Source organism: Columba livia, chromosome 1, assembly GCF_036013475.1.
Source record: "Columba livia isolate bColLiv1 breed racing homer chromosome 1, bColLiv1.pat.W.v2, whole genome shotgun sequence".
NCBI lineage: Eukaryota > Metazoa > Chordata > Aves > Columbiformes > Columbidae > Columba > Columba livia.
Window position 1 is genome coordinate 197,891,008 of NC_088602.1, and position 17,001 is coordinate 197,908,008.

General features: G+C 38.3%; 1 protein-coding gene across 19 annotated transcripts in view; it reads left to right on the plus strand.

Annotated features, from left to right (window-relative positions):
• Positions 1-17,001, plus strand: part of ORC5 (origin recognition complex subunit 5) — an 80,706-nt gene that overhangs the window by 50,494 nt on the left and 13,211 nt on the right. For 13 of the 19 annotated variants that reach the window (XM_065049098.1, XM_021297776.2, XM_005498086.3 and 10 more), the window contains one exon: positions 16,582-16,694. The exons of the other annotated variants lie outside the window; for them this stretch is intronic. In XM_065049098.1, the coding sequence (XP_064905170.1) occupies positions 16,582-16,694 (113 nt within the window). The remainder of the gene's footprint in view (positions 1-16,581; positions 16,695-17,001) is intronic. 19 annotated transcript variants of the gene reach the window in all.

Genomic DNA, 17,001 nt, shown 5'->3' on the forward strand with positions numbered 1-17,001 from the left:
AGTGTGCGATGAAGGCAGAGCCAGACTTCTCTCAGTGGTGCCCAGTGACAGGACCAGGCTCAATGGTCCCAAACTAAAATACAGGAGATTCCCCCTGAACATCAGGAAACACATTTTCACTGTGAGGGTCACTGAGCACTGCCCCTGATTACCCAGAGCAGTGGTGGTCTCCATCCTTGGAGATACCCAAAAGCTGTGTGGACATAGTCCTGAGCAACCTGCTCTAGGTGGCCCTACCTGAGCAGGAGGGTTGGACCAGGTGACTTCCTGAGGTCCCTGCCAACCTCAGACATTCGGTGATTTTGAGTTGTGAAGGGGCTTGAAGTAGCCGAAGCTATAAGAGACGCAGGCAGGGGGATTTCTGAGGTTTTTGCCTTGAGAAATGTTAATGGATAAAAGTCTTCCTCACAAAACACTTTTTTATTTAAGTCTATTTAAATATTAAACACTTCATCATTTATGTTTAAACACGTTAAGCATTTTTGTTATACTGAAGTTCTGTACCCCAGAATTTACAGGTTTATGTAAAGCAAAATTCAAAGTAGGCTTTCTGGCCGGAGAGGCTGCTATTTCAGCTACCATCCCAATTGATGACATTTATTTTTTGTCACATGCTAATGCTTTTATAAGCTTGTTTTAAGTCACATTTATAAGACTTTCAGAACATATGACTGCAGAAAAATGTTACTTTACAGTTATATAGCAATGTTTCTATTTCTAATGGCATTATTTGATTATGAATTAACAGCATTATCATCCTTTTCAGGCAAAAAGTGTAGTTATCATTCCTCTATTTGAGAATACGGTACTTGAATGGTCATGATAAATTTGAAATATAACAAGCTTTAAATAAAACTTTCCAACTAGCATGTGGGCTAAACCTTCCTGTGAGCAACCAGCCAAGCTGTGCATACACAGGAAAAAGAAACTGCAGCATGATGGTTTTTGTTGGGTGAATTTATTCTTATCATTTAGTTGCTCGTTAACTACTTCATATGCCCAGCTAATTCCCAAAAGTTCACTTGCTTTCTCTTTAAAAAAAAACCAAACAAAAAAACCCAACCAAAACAAGAAAACCCCTTGAATCTCCACTGGCTAAATTATACTTGAACTGGGGAAAAAAAAGCAAGTGTCCGTATGAAAAGTACTGTCAAATGCAAAACCTAAAGTATTTTAAAACAAAACGTTATATCTCTTCTATAGCTGCAACACTCTTGGGATTTAACTATGCAGCTGCTATATTGGAAACATCCATCGCTAGTGGGTTTGTTTTTATGTTTCTTAAGATGGAGAGCAGCCAGTTGATATTTATGAAGTAACATCCTGGTATTGGTTGTTGAGGACTTTTGGGCAAGAAAGACGGCAGCTAAGGGTAGCCTTTTTTGTATGGAATTATAAGTTTTAACTGTTAATCTAATGCTTTCGTTTTCTGTAAGAGCTTCATGGGGGGTATTAAATATATTTAGGTGTATATGTGTGTATTTATGAAGGACACACCATAACAGTACACATTTCAGAGAGAATTCTGTGTCAAGATGAGTTGTATTTGGATGGTTTGGAGAGTTCCAGCTCCATGAAGACAGTTTGCTGAATTAAGGTTTTGCACAGCCTGTGTTGTATGTGTGCATGAATGTGTATACAAGTAAATTGTTTCTAGTAACTGAAGAAATCTACCAAGAAATAGACAAAATTAGCTTCATTCTTTGTTGCCGAGGTTGGATGAGAGCTGTTTTGTTTCTAGTCTTTAAGTTGTTTAGGATTGCAAATAAATTTCTTAAAAAGTGAGGAAGATCTGTGGCAAATGAGATTGTCTTCTTTCAAAAGCACGTTCAAGTCACTTCCTTAAAGTGACCTTTCAAAAACACGAATTTTGTGTATCCCAAACACATTGTTTTGGCTATCCTCTAGCTGTGAACGCAAGATTAAATTCATTCCTTAACATTTTATATCAGACAGGCAAATGCACTGCAAATGAAGTAAAAAGATCAAAACTAAAGGTAAAGTGAGAATAATTTATCCAACTAATATGTACATGTGATTAGTTTTATCTCATAGGCTGCAGGATAATACTGCTATTTTTGGTACAATAGACTTCTGTGGAAATCACTGCCTGCTTTGCTAGGAATGTGATTTTTTTGACCGTCACATAAATATGTTTGTTGATATCTGTAAGTATCTACATGCAATTTTATTTCTCTTTGAGAAAACTGAGTTTTATATAATACATATTCTCTGCTTGAAAAACCTCCCCCACTGCTTCCAAAATGTCAAAGCTGAGCACAGGGATTTAGCCATACAACTTCTATTGAGATTAATTGGATTTGTATGGCTAAATCCGTGCAGTTCTTCTGAAAATATTACAGTCCCTTGTATATAAAATATAACAATATGTTCACAAACACAACATCACAAAGAATATTTGGACAGAACAGTGAAATCAGTTTTCATCTATGTCTGGAGATGAATAACTTTTGGTTTACTATAAATCTAAGGGTTCCTGTTTAAGTATACTGAGTGAATACTAAGCATGTGCTGTGCTTGCCTTAGGGCTTCATTTTTTTTAAATGTGTGAAGCATTTACATAGGAGTCTTCTGTACTTAACTCAGGAGGGGGAAGAGCATTTCTGATTCATTAATCCCTTTCTCTTTTTGTAAGTAACTGGGTCCTTCACATCATGCACTCAAGAGGTGTAAAATATACAAAGAAGTGGGAGGGAGAAGCAAAATGATGCCTGGCTTGCTAGAAGGTATAAATTCAAAATCTATTTCTCTTTGCAAGAAGAAAAATAGTAAGGGGAAAAAGGGCAGCACTAAATTTACTGCATGTGCTTGCATGATATGCAGGTTTGGGATAATTATTTTCTCTCTTGTTCAATAAAGTGAGTTGTTACCATGGTAGCATTCATATTGCACAATTTCTCTGTTATAAAATAAATTAAGAACAGTTTTAGAGACAGAAAAATCTTTGTATAAACATTTGTTCTGTTCTTTTTTCTTCTTTCTATTTAACTTTATTTTTAAGTACAAAATTATGTCTTAGAAATGCAGTTCCTGAGATTAGGGTCTTAAAATTATTCTTGAGATGTTGAAGTCTCGGTACACTTCCCAGACAAAATCAGTCAAGTTTTAATGACATGTAATGCTTCTGCGGGACCAGATGTGCAAAGATGGTTTTGGAGCTTTAGTTTTGAACAATGGTGTCCTGGTTTCAGCTGGGATGGAGTTAATTTTCTTCCCAGTAGCTGATATAGCGCTGTGTTTTGGATTTAGCATGAGAAGAATGTTGAGGATACACTGATGTTTGGGTTGTTGCCAAGCAATGTTTATACCAAGTCAAGGACTTTTCAGCCAGTGGGCTGGGGTGCACAAGGAGCTGGGAGGGGGCACAGCCAGGACAGCTGACCCCAACTGGCCAAAGGGATACTCCACACCATGTGATGCCATGCTCAGTATATATTTTGGAGGAAGAAGAAGGAAAGGGGTGCATTCGAAGTGATGGTGTTTGTCTTCCCGAGTAGCCATTACATGTGATGCAGCCCTGCCTGCCCAGGGGAAACAGCTGATGAATTAATTCCTTGTTTTGCTTTGCTTGTGTGCGTGGCTTTTGCTTTACCTGTTAAACTGTCTTTATCTCAACCCGTGAGTTTTCTTACTTTTACTCTTCTGATTCTGCCCCCCATCCCACTGGGAGGGAGGGAGGGAGTGAGCAGCTGCGTGGTGCTGAGCTGCCTGGTGGGGTTAAACCATGACAACTGGTTAGGTTGGAGGAGATCTGTGCTGCTACTTTGTACAATGTTACTTCTAGTAGTAAAATTTAATACAGCCCTTAAGAGGGTGCAGGCTGCCAGGCACCTCAAGGAAATGGTCTGATGTCCTAATCCAATAAGCAACTCCTGGCAGTAGTCACCTAGCCTGTCTTCTATTTTTAATGTGTCATCTTGAACAAGATACATTGAGAAGTTCTTGCAAAGCAGGTCTGAGTCTTCGGTGACAGAGAGGGAAAGGCCTCCAGTGTAAATATTTTCAAGCAGAGTATACCCCAGACAGCATTTTGGTCTGTGCTGCTTGAGTTTCTCTTACTGAGGAATAGCAGACTGATGACAACGCTGCTTGATCAGTTGATTGTGATACAATTTTTTCAACATTTATTGACTACAATGCAGATTCTGCTGTGGACAGGTTAAAATACAGTTGAGGAATACTTATGTTTCTGCTTACTGAAGAGATTCCAGAAGATAGCCTTGGGAGGTACCTATCCATTATGTACAGCTTACATGAAAGGCCTCCAGGGAGGTGGAAAAGTGTTCAGGATATAGCACAGTCAATTGGAACGACAAGTAGCTTTTCATCAGACCTTAGCAGTTTATTTGCCAAATCATTACTGCTTCCCCTCTGTTTCTTCAGTTTTGTTTTTCTCTTGCATTTTGTCACTCCAGTAGGCAAATAGCTATGTTGGTAGGAGGGTGACTGTCTTTCATCCATGAGATCAAAAGGCTTTGTTGATTGCTTGATTCTTTCCTGCTTTTGTGCATATTTCGGTTGATCTCTTGTATGAATTTTTCAGAGTTTAGTGATTGATGTAGTACTTTTGGGATGATCAAGCCTTTTTATGGTGATTTAATTTTAACATTTGAAAAATCAGATTTATAATCACTGAATATTACAGAAAAGTCTTGACAAAATGATTATGCAAAAATTACAATGGCAATCATAACCATCAACTGCAAAAATAAATACGTTATATAGTCATGGAAACCTGAGAAATTATGTTTCTTGATTGCACTGTAGTCCACTGAAACTAAAATAGGACAACTTGTGTAGGTTCTTTTATGCTTTTATCTATTCCTGAATTACCTGGGAATTGCCTTGTGTGGCACATTAGTATTTTAGACTATGTTGATTCATAAATGGTTTGTGATGATGTAGGAATCGTGTAGTCAATGTTTAGTAACTCCACAAATTTTAGCTCAATGTATATAGCAAGATGTCTTTAAGAATCTATGGGGAGGTTGTGTCTTTCAGTGTTTCTGTCCTTCTAAATGGTTTTATCCTTGAATGCCATAAAGGCAGGAGAGATACTGATTGACTGAGTACTGTTCCTAAGCAATACTTCCCTTTGCAGGTATTTAAATGGAACACATATATAGTCACTGCTCCAAAGAGCGAAACAATCCCAGGGGATTTCTTGAAGTGTAATAGTATTTGATACAAAATTTATCTCTTCCCCCATTCCAACCTGACCATTCCCTTCCTGCTTATCACTTGTGTACAGATACAGGGCAGTTAAATTCAGTGTCCAGCACTGATGACAGATGTGCCAGCACACTGCTTCACTGGTTCTTTGGTTGCCCGCGTTGGCTGCTGACTTTGTTACCCAACACATGCATTTGCCAAACATGTGGCTGTCAGAAACTGGTTTTCTGCAGGTTAGAAAAGCTGAGGGATATGTGGTATAACTGGTAGGATTTCACAGTTGCGTTAAAGGGTGATGGGAACTGCATTAAAAAAAAAAAAAGGTGTTGTGTTTGAAAAAGGGTTTTTCCCTTTCCAATTAATTGCTGACAGATGATGTTTCATGCTGACAGATGATGTTTCATGCTCTTTATATGATAAAACCAAGGATAACTGAATAAAAGGTGGAAAACTGGTAGTTACGATTGCTTTGCAGGATCATCTATGCAAGAGGTATAGAGATATTTATAGATATCTTTTGCAATTGCATCTAACGTATTTAATGGGTCACTGAACTTCAATTGTTAATATTTCATGACTTATCAAATCACGGATGACTGAAAGCTTTACTTGCTGTAGAGTGACTAATACAAATGGATGTTGTAAGTTTATAGTCTCTGTTGTAGTAAACCTAAACTTAAATCATAGTAATAGATTTTTTTAGATAAAATGAAAATTTCTCACTGTAGGTTACAGCCATCAGCTTCATGCTGTTACATTAGAGTTTCACAGAATCACAGAATGTTAGGGATGGGAAGGGACCTCAAAGCTCATCCAGTCCGATCCCCCTGCCGGAGCAGAAACACCCAGATGAGGTTACACAGGAATGTGTCCAGGCGGGTTTTGAATGTCTCCGGAGTTTCATTGGTTTTCAAGCAAACAGAGGGCTGAATTGACTTCCTCGGTGACAGCCTTCATCCTTGTCTTTCTCTTGCTCCTGGCAGGACCAAACTGCCACAGATTTACTGAGTCAGAGCAGAATATTCTCCTTGAGGACAAGTATTTTCCTTGCGAGTACACTCTGGGAGGGAAGGTCCCAGATCTGCCCATTTCCCTCTGCTGAGAAGAGCAACTTTACCGAGTCCTTTCTTCCCTCCTGGCATGTGGTGATAGTTGGCCAACCTGGAACCTGAACTTGTGTTCATCCTTGTTCTGCTTAAGGGTACCTGTGAACAAAGATACACCAATATAAACTTAAATGTTCTGGCTTTGTAAAGGAAGATTTTGAACAGAAGAGTGACTGTTATTCTCAGTTGCTGTTGTATGAGGTTTGTAGCCGTTGGCTTATCCAGGATCCAACATCACATACCAAATCAAATTACTTTCTTATATGAAAGTGCCTGCTTTAAACCAGATTCTTTTTTTATCTCCATTGTATGGCATAAAAGCTAGTTTGACTCAATATGCAGCTCTTGCTGAGAGCTAGGTAGTATTGTTGTTTCTAATTTCTTGGTGTTAATGTGCAGCCTTATAATAGAATTCTCCTCTGATGTGTTAACGTCACAATCCAACAGTCTTTTTAGCTCCAGTTTGACAATGCAAGAGGAACATGAAATGTCATATTTCAAGAAGTCAGATCCATATGTGTGAATGATTTCACACCTAATTACTGAAGTCTCTGAAATGAAGATTACTAGGAGCCAGTTATGTATGGTGGGGAAATTATTTCACTTACAATTTTATTATAGCATCCTTTGCTGGTCCTTTCAAGAAATGGCATATTGGGCCAGGAGGGATCTTTGGTTTTTTACCAGCATGATGTACTTACGGACTTTAGTGATTGATACAAGTTGTTCCTATTTTTATTTTTGTTACTATGTATTCTGACTGTGGAACCACTAAAATATGCAGAATTTTGTGTAGTCACAATGAATAGAGTGTTGATTGCAGACTTCAGGGCACTACTGTGGAAAGTCTGTAAAGAATTGGTTTAGTAATCTCAAGATACAAAATAAATGTATAATCTTTAAATTGTCATTTTCTCAGAGAAGATTCCCACTTCAGCCTACAGTGTATTTTACCATTTGTCCAGCCTTGTGGTTAGAATGTCTGATTTTTGCGTCTCAGAAGTATTAGGGTAAAATCTTTTTGGAGTGGTTGTTTTAATTAAAAATTCTTAATATCCTGGGGTCTGGTACAAGATTTGGATCAATATTCTTTCAACACTTAATTATCATAATTATCCAAAAATAGGCTGCATTTAAGATGTGTTGAAAATCTTTGTCTTTCTTGGAGAAAGCAAGGTGGTTTAGTCTCAGAAGATACTCCCAAACATCTGATTATGAGAGGTCTCCTTTAATTTCATGATTTCTGCTCATGGCATATACAGAGTACTGTTTTTTGTCATCAGGACGTGTTAGAAATCCTGTTGCTTTAATTATTCTTTCAATACAAAATCATATTTGCAAACAAAACTTCACATAGCAGTAGAAGGCTGGTAACTGTGTACACTTACTGAGATAGCACTGCAAATTTAGGGGCCTTCTGTAAGCGTATCAAGTCCTATCAATATCTCAGATACTTGGTAGTATTTTTAAGGTTACTTTTTTCTGTTATTGATAGAACTTATCTTGCAATGTCTAGAAGTTCTGCCATTGCGGGACAGAAATCTTATAAATGAAGGACTGAAAAAACAGTGAAGATTTTCTAGATTTATGGATTTAAGGTTATACACTTGGTCAGCGCACAAAGGTTTGCTGCTGGAAAACAGTCTCGTGTTGCCCACCTCATCTTCTAAGCAGCACTTTGTCTGGCATCTGCTTAATGAAGCTACCTGACTTCAGTAATTAACTATGAATGTCTTCCCCAAGTGTTTCTTTGACCATCTGTTAGCATCTTTGGTTGCTCTGATTTTGAAGTATGAAATAGAAAGGCAACTACTTTTGAGTTATCTGTCTACAATTCATATCTGTGGTTCTTCTGCTTAGGACTTGCCTTTCCCAGTTTGTTACGGACTAAATTCGATGCATGCACGTCCAACACATTGCAAGTGCATTCAGGCCTTGGTTTTGCCTGGTTTGGAGGATCAAAATAAACTCCCTCCATGACCAGTTGAAGGAGTCGTAAGAAATTTCTGAAAATATTTCCAAATACATCCTCAGGTGCTGAAAATAATTTGATCCCATCAGAAAATACCACATGAAGCAAATTCCTAGCATGACTTTCAGGGCATTATGGAGTATTTTAATTGATCCACAAAGTGAGGGAACTGACTTAGAAATGCTGATTTATCCGTGCATCAGTCTGTAGAGCTTTTTATAGTTTTTTGTTTTAAATTGATGAGCAGAGTGAGGCAAAGACTGTTGTGAATTGCCTTTTATTTTCCTTTTTCTCCTTAAGCAAATTGAATAATGCTAAGTAAATGTGCTAAGAGAAAAAAGGGGCTTTTTCCTAATTTGTATATTGAATAAAAATAATGAAGAGAAAGGAAATTCATTAATACTTTGAATTATTCCTTTAATAATAGTTCTAAAATGAATAAATTATTGGACTGCTTTTAAAAAGCGATGTCAGTGTAACAGTGAGTGGGCTGGGCTAATCTGTGCAAATGCTTTTGAGATACCAAGAAGTTTTCCAGAAGATGGTGGGGAAGCTGGATTTTCATCATATATATATATATATTCTTAAGATAGAAGATTATGAAGGGAATACAGTAATTAATAGTGACAGAGCCCTGGCAGAGACCCAGGGGTGAAGGGGGAACACAAAGTGGTAGGATATATAGGATGTAGAAGATGCAGATATATACCTTACCTTTGGCGGTTCCATTATAACAGGCACATTAAGTGAGACCTAACGTGAGTTTACCCACTGTTTTACTTATAAGACAGTAAAACTGACTACTTCTGATTAATATCAGACATGCAGGAAAAATATAAGATGGGCAAGCAGAGGACAACTTTGGTATATGTTGCAGCTTCTTATTACCTATAGCTTAAAAGCTTGCCACAGAGTTGATGTTCTTTGTGTTCAGCAGCCTGTGGTTGTATTTCCTTCTGTGAATGTGTCCAGTTGCTTTCTTAAATCCATAAAACCCTTTTACCACCTCGCTGAATTTTCGGTTATAAAGTATGTCACAGATTCACTACAAATTAAGATGACGAAATACCTCATTCTGAGTTTTGGTTTTGCCTTTAAGCATATTTTTTAGTGTCCTGAGATGTTTCTTGGGTCTTGTTTCAGTGTCGCCACTTTAAAAAACTATCGTGGTGTTTGTTGTTGTTGTTTTTAAATAGAGATTTTGGGAAGAGAAGATGTGAGGAATAGAGGTAATGGGAAAGCACAGAGGAGAGATGGAAGGATGCTGCTCTGATGAGTCAAGGTTTGCAGCGAGTCAGAGTCACTGAACAAAAAAAACACAACAAGGAGACAGACTGCTAATTGAAACGGGCTGATTCTAAAAGATGAATATGAATTCTAGGGCAAGGTGAGGAAGTGTCTTCTCAAAAGAATAAATACCTTTGCTTCACCTGAGATTGAAGAGAAAAGCCACAAGGAAGCAAATCTCAGTAGAACGTGCTAGAAATACGGCAGCTTCTAGTAGCAGGAAGTGTTCCTTGGTCTGAAAGACAGGAGAGGTGGGATGGTGCACAAAGGGAGGACGGGAAAAGGAAAAAGAAAAAGATGCACATTTATCCCTTGAACAACTCTATGAAATTGGCAAGACTCTTAATCTAATATTATTTCATGTAAATGGGACACAAAAAGTAAGGCTGAGTGGAATAAGAAAGAAGTGGTGAACACTGATTATACAATGAGGATAACACCGTATGAGAATTACTCCTATGACTTGCATAGTAGAAACCAGAAGAATTTTGTAGTGTAAAATTCAAGGCTGTACGCTGTGAGCTTAGCAAACTGTTTTGCTATGAAGACATTCAAGATATATCTTGAAGGTGGTGAGTATGATACAAACCGAGTGGGTTTAACAGCGTGAAATTTCAAGGTCATGTACTTGAGGGTAAATAAACATTTCTTCTAAAAACAGAAGGATCAAGGAAGAGGAGGAAGTTTTGCCTGTCTAAATAAATGACTGAGCCACCAATATGATGAAGCCTTGAAAAAGCAAAAGGGCTCACTTGTTTAAATCTGTAAATCGCATAGATTTGCCTCAAGTGAAGTTGGAGGAAACAGTGAAGACAGAGTAACAGGGTAACAAATACAAAAAGGTTTCATTAGGATATAGGAGTGTATTCAAATAAATAGGTCTTGAATAAAACTACTTCAGAAACTGAAGCAAGTTTTCCTGTCTGTGTATCAGTAAGATTCTGGAAAAGTCTATGAGAGCTCTCGTGTTAGAGGGAAAAAACTTACTGTTTCTGTGGTAAATCGAGTACATTCATGAAAAAGATGGTATGACATGATGGCTTCAGTGACATGAACTGATCTCCATCCAGTAAATTCTTTATTGTACTCAAGGCTTGAAAGTAGGGACGTTGCATGATAACTCCTAAGGGGAAATGTGATGCAAATCTCTTTCCCTGCCAGGCTGTCAAGAGTGCTTCCTGGTAACAGATAAACATCCCCAGCATCGTGATAGAACAAACATCTTTAAATCCTTAAATGGGTATAAAAATAAAAGAAAGATTTGTTAGCCTAAGCAACATCGTTTTTTAAAGGATAAATGGTTGCAGTAATAGTCAGTTGATTTTCTTTCCCACTTACCCCCTCCCCTCCCCACTTCATAGTAATTAAACATTTAGTGAATGTAACACTCGCACATCTGGAATTTGTCAACACATTTATGTCTTGAAAGTTTGTTCAAGTTAGTAATTAGTGTTAAATTCTGTTTGACCCAATCTGATGAAGTCTTCTGGTGAAGTGTTGTCAACCCGTTGATGACATATGCAGAAATTACTTAAAAATTGAGAAGTGTGGTATAGACTACTACAGATGGGGAAATAATGTGCAAGCTCCTGCAGAGTCGATACAAAATTATGAAGTAATATTTATGGGAGAGAAATACAGAAAATAACTTATACAGGACAAAGACAGATGCGAAACACAAACATTCATAGAAGAAAAAGGCTTGCAAGCAGACTGGGACCCTGTGTTCACTGTGCAATGTAGAATTCTGTACAGCCACCTATATGCATGTTACCAAACTAACAGCCTAGAGTGCTGTCTATGTCAAAAACAGTTTGATGTTAAGATAGTTTAAAGAAGAGTTTGATTAATTTAAGCTGAGAAAAAGATATAATACATAGCTGAAGCATATAGTAATGCTCTAATTGCAGACATGAAGATCGTAAGCAATCTGCAGGGCTTTGGAATAAGACAAGAATGGTGTGATATAGTTAGCAATATTGAAGCACTACTAGCAGGTGGAAAAATTGACCAAATACTAACAGAAAGAGATTCCAGAAAGAGAGGCACTGAAATGATTTCCCACGTTTGAACATTTAAGATCTGATAAAATGGTAGGTCATATCACTAAGTGCAGCCTCTTCTGTTAGATATTTTTCCATGCATTAAAAGCCTTGCACAAAACATAATTCAGAATCAAAATCTGATTGTTAAAATCTAAGTATTCAGAAAAGTGCTGACTTATTTTTATTAATTTTTATAAAAACAGTTTTGAGCAATTACTGGCTTAAATATATATAACTGTAATGTTGTATTGTTACCTTTCTTTATGAGCTTTTCTAGAAGGCTGACATACTGAGCATACTCTGACTATAATTTTGATTGAAATCCTTTTGAGCAGGTTTGGGGTGTTTTTTTTACGCTCACATAATTTGTACTAGGGTCATTGAATTTAACTCCAGGAGACTATTTCGGCAGTCATTTTGACCGAAATGCGTTTTCTAAATAGCATCTGGTTTTCAAACTGTCTTGTTGCGTAGCAGTGGCTGCAGCACATGCGTGAACGTCACTCCTGGCAGTGGCGGCTTCAGACAAGCGCAGGGAGCTGCGTGTTTGCTTTGCGAGCCGAGTGACGATGGTGCTGCAAAGCGTGAGGGTGCCTATAAAGTTTAATATAGCTGGGAGGATAACTGCTGTCTGATGGTACTGAAATAACGGACGTTCTTAATTTCTTCATAGGTTTGAGGTTGAGAATCATAAAACAGATGAAAGCTGTGGTTGAAATTAAGTCAGACTGAAGAGTTACAATTAACATTGCATCTTGGGGTAGATAATTGAAGATTATAGAATGTGGAGGTGAAAATACCTCACAGATCATCTAGTATGTCTCTGACAGTCTGAGATTGTTCCTGCTAGTGTCTTTCATTAGTATTTGCCTAGTCCAGTTTAAAATGTACCACTCCGTGAGATTTGAGTCACATCTCTGAGGAAACAGCTTTTTTTTTCCCCTACTAGTCAGCGTCATTTTCTCTGTTTAGATTTATCCTATGGGTTTGAGATGCGCCACACACTTTGTCCACACTCTTCCTTGTGATAATCAGTCGCTGCTTGCCCCAACTAACCGTGTGTTTCCTTGTGTCTCGGGTCTGAATTCTGCTCATGTTTTGCACCTCTGCGAATGTTTTCTGGCTCCTGGTGGTGTCCTGGGGGAGAGCCTGGCCTTTCTCAGCAGACAGCCCTCACTTCTGGAGTACTCCTCGCTTCCATGCAGCCTCGTGCTGACAAAGCCGGTCTTTGTGTCTGCTCGGGGAATGATGCAAGGCCCAGCTGTTAGCTCAGACCGATAGGAAAAAAGGGGCCTTTAAGGATGGCTTGTGGGTTGCTTTGTTTTTTTCCAGAGGTTCAATGTCCATAGTTGACCAGTGAATCTCCAGAAGCAATCTGAGCGGTCATTTCCCACTGGCAGCAGCTCTCAGCTGTGCTTTAATGGTTGTTCTCACCTTGCATCACCTTTCAGCAGCAGCTTTCTCACACAGATGTATTTCAAAGAAAGCTCAGTCTTGGCTTACTTTTAAATACATCAGTAACACCTATTTCTTCGTATCTTTCAGACCAGTAACTTTTCTTCCGATTTTCTTGTTATTCCTGTAGAAAACTCCATTTATTAACTTTTGCTGGCATTAAATAATTACAAGATCTAACTTAAATTTTAGTAAGAGCTTTAGAATATTTCTTCCAACTGTAATTTCAGTTATTACAAAGACGCTTAATAAATATTCTTTCTTATGTCACCCACACAGTTTTTCTGGCTTGTTTCTAGCCTCTTCTTGCCAGATGTTTTTTCCCAAGCTTTTGTGATAATGAAATGAAGCTGGGTTGTGTTTTTTTTTGCGAAGAAGTGTGATTAGTTTGACATTACATTAATATTTTTACTAACTGTGTTTCAAACTTTTGATGTATCTTCATTAAGATCAGATTGCCTTCAAAGTTTTACAACACCTGAACTTTTGAAGTAGTAACACTTTTTTCAGTGTGTAAACCATAGGCAGCACTTAAGAGTTAACAGAACATGAAAACTGGTAGCTTTAAATTTTGCTACATCGTATTAAAGCCAGTTAATTCCACTGTATCCTGCTTTACCGAGTGTGTGCCTGAAGTAGGCACAGAAAGAGACTGTTTGTATGAATGCAATTTAATGCAAAATAGCTCCAAAAGCAGATTTTCTGTAGCCTTTTCTTCCTTCCTCTGCTTCTCCGCCCCAGCTAACTGTTAGATGTTCAGTGCTCAGACCTCTTGTGTCAGGAGGGAACCAACCCTTCTGTGTCCTAGAAGACTTCTTATCCATTTGGTGAAGGCAATTATCTGATTTTTACGAACCAGGTCTAGAAATTTAGGTTCAGGGCAGAATGTTTGAGGAATTTAATAATACCGTAGCTACCAAAATTGAATCTTATCTTCTGACAAAGCAGTTTATTGTAAAAAATACATGTGTTGCCCAATTCTGTGGCTGACTTATCTGTGAGAGAATCCTGCTATATTGCATAAAGCAAAAAAATATGAAGAAGCCATTGCTTTGGGGTGACAGAACTCTTGCTGGTTTTGTTTTTCCGTGAACCTGTTGAGAGAGCTGTGCAAGCAGAGCTGGGGTTTTTGGATTTGTCCTTTGGAGATCTCTGCCTTTCTCCACATACAGGCCAGGCAGCTGTAACTGAAGTTTGAATTCTGCTCCAAAGACTCACAAGTTAGATTTCAGCTTCTAACATCTGTCTGTCTGTCTGTAGGGGAGCTGGTCCCTATTTATTCCTTTTAAATGCATGTTCTTTCTCTTTGTCTCTACTGAGCCTCTTCGGAGATAAAACTGTTTCTTACCTGTATGCATTGAAAACGACAGTTCTGTCTACTTCTGTCTTTTTAAGTTATCTCAGGATGAGGACTCACTGTTGCAGCACTCACTTCCCTGTTGTGACATTGTTATTAAGCTAAATAAAGAGAGGATTTGTGAAAGAAATGAGTAAAGGGTTGTAGTTTGCCAAGTAAGCTTGTGTCACTGTGATGATCAATAGCTTCATTTGTCTTGTAATATTGTATATTGGGTCTTTAGAGTTAATGTCTTGGGTCAGAAACATTCATGAAACTCGGTATGTAGTCTGATGCTATTTCAGATTTATTGACTCAGCCTTTAGAAAGGAGTTTTACATTGCTGGCCTTACGTTACACACATCTCATTTGGTGCTAGCCGGAAGAGAAAATGGTTACAATTTTTTGTTAAAGTATTGCTGGAGCATTTGTAATTCAGCAGAAAGGTCACTTTTACATCACATATAAAAATGAAATGGGTGCCACTCCAACATGTGTAGGCTGTTGTGGTGCTCATTGGGAGCTTCTAGGAGCCTCCTGCCATCCCCTCACCAGTAATGGTGCACTGGACTGTATCACAGCAGTTCTTACAGCGGATTACTCCATAATGCTTCTTTACCGACTGACTAAAAACTATGTTGGATGAAGAATGTAGAAAAATGTGCTCTCAAACTCATGAGTTCTTTAAGGAGATAAACACAAAACAGGTTTGAGGTTGATCCCAATTCAGTGATTCGTGAACTGGATTTAGAGCCATTCACCATATACTGAATTCAATTTTCTTAAATGCTGTAGATGCTAACAATTTGTAAATTGTGCAACTCTTAAATGTAATTTATAGACCTGAATTAAGTACATGGAATTTGTCTTTGTGAATATGGGTAGGCCATAACCAAACTCCAAAGACTTTGCAGAATGATGACATCCAAACAGCACAGGCTGTTATAAAAATGGCCTCATTCTTGGTGACCATAATTTTTTCTATTCTTCACAGTTAGGTGTAATTTTTTTATGTATTATGTCCGCTTAAGGGAAAACTTTAATAATTATTCTTACCTCCTGCAAGCACTGTCACAAATCTGAAGACCAAGTTCACTTTCAGCGGAAGAGTGGGGTTATTACTGAGTTAGGGTTTGGTTATTTTTTTTGATTGATACTGATAAGAGCTTGCTGCTGCTTTTTATAGCTGTGTGCTTCCTTGAAGGTTTGAACTGACACTCTCTTCCCAGATATATTTATTCTTCAGAAGCTCCTTGCTATGCTATTATCATTACACAGAGGCAGGTCATGGTTGGCTGTGATTTTTTGAAAAGTGGAGCTGTGGTCAGGTACCAGTTCTTCATAGAATGTAACCTTGTCGCCTTGAGTTGTCAGTGGCATCTATAGCGAGACTGGAGAAGTTTTTTCTTTTCTGCTTTTACCTCTTTCTTTCCCTCGGGAGCTGGGAGGAGACAGGGAGACAGTGGAATCACCACAGCGTTCTTCTGAGACGGAACAGACTGGTTGCACTCAGTGGTGACATCCCACAACTGCACCTTAGTTGATAGCACAGTCATCGTTTGGAGGAACGAAGATGATTAAAAATATGCTGGTATATTACCGTTTTAGTAAAATAATCCATCACTCTGTATGTGTGTTGTTAGACAAATTTCTCTCCTTTCAGGCCATGCTCTTTTTAAGCACACAATCTTCCGGCCTTTCCAACCTTCAAATTATTTTTTGTCTGGAGTAGAGTGATACATTCATCTGTTTACCTGTGGTGTGAGCTGGCATGGGAGTATCCAACTTTGAGTGTGAAAGTTCAAGAGGAGGTCTTTGGGTATAAAGGGAAGAGAATCAAAATCTCTCCTGGTTGTCAGGCAGAGATTTAGAAAATGTTCGTCTCATGGCTGTTGTTCCTTTTCCCTGCATTGCCTTTCTCTCTCTGAGCAGAACCCCAGGATAACACTTGATAGGAAGGATGAAGGGTTTAGCCTGTGTCTCTCACTGCCTGTGCTGAAAATGTAATGACGAAAATGTATATAGGTTCCTGGGTTTGCCAGCTGCAGAGCTTTGTGAAAGTCAATGAGCAAGTATGAGTGACTTTCCAGAGAAATATGGGAATTATGCCAAACAGGGGAAAAAAAATGGCCACTGCTGTTCACGTTAGCAAAAATGACTAACATTACTAATGTGTCTTGCTTGTAGATCACCTCTCTTGTGACTCTCCAGCTGTTATCTGTGGTTGGCCATAATGACCAGCTTGATGGACCACGATATAAATGTACTGTATCTCTGGACTTCATCAGAGCTATTGCCCGGTGAGCCTATTAGTGATCGTTTACTGTTCTATGTGCTGACTTGAAAGAGACTTCAAATGCAGTATTTGCTCAGTCTATAGCTCTCTGCAGACCAGAATAGAAATCTATGGATGTTTTCTAAGAATGAATGAATGAGTCTTATTTATGAGAAGTGTTGAACTTGAAGTCTAGTCCAATCCTGTTTTGAAAAAACTTTGTTACAGTGGCAGTATGTGTTACAGTAACATACTGTCTTTGTGCTTATTAACGGTCATAAATACTGCTCTAAAATGTCAATCCATTTCATTACCAAAAGGCACATTATTGT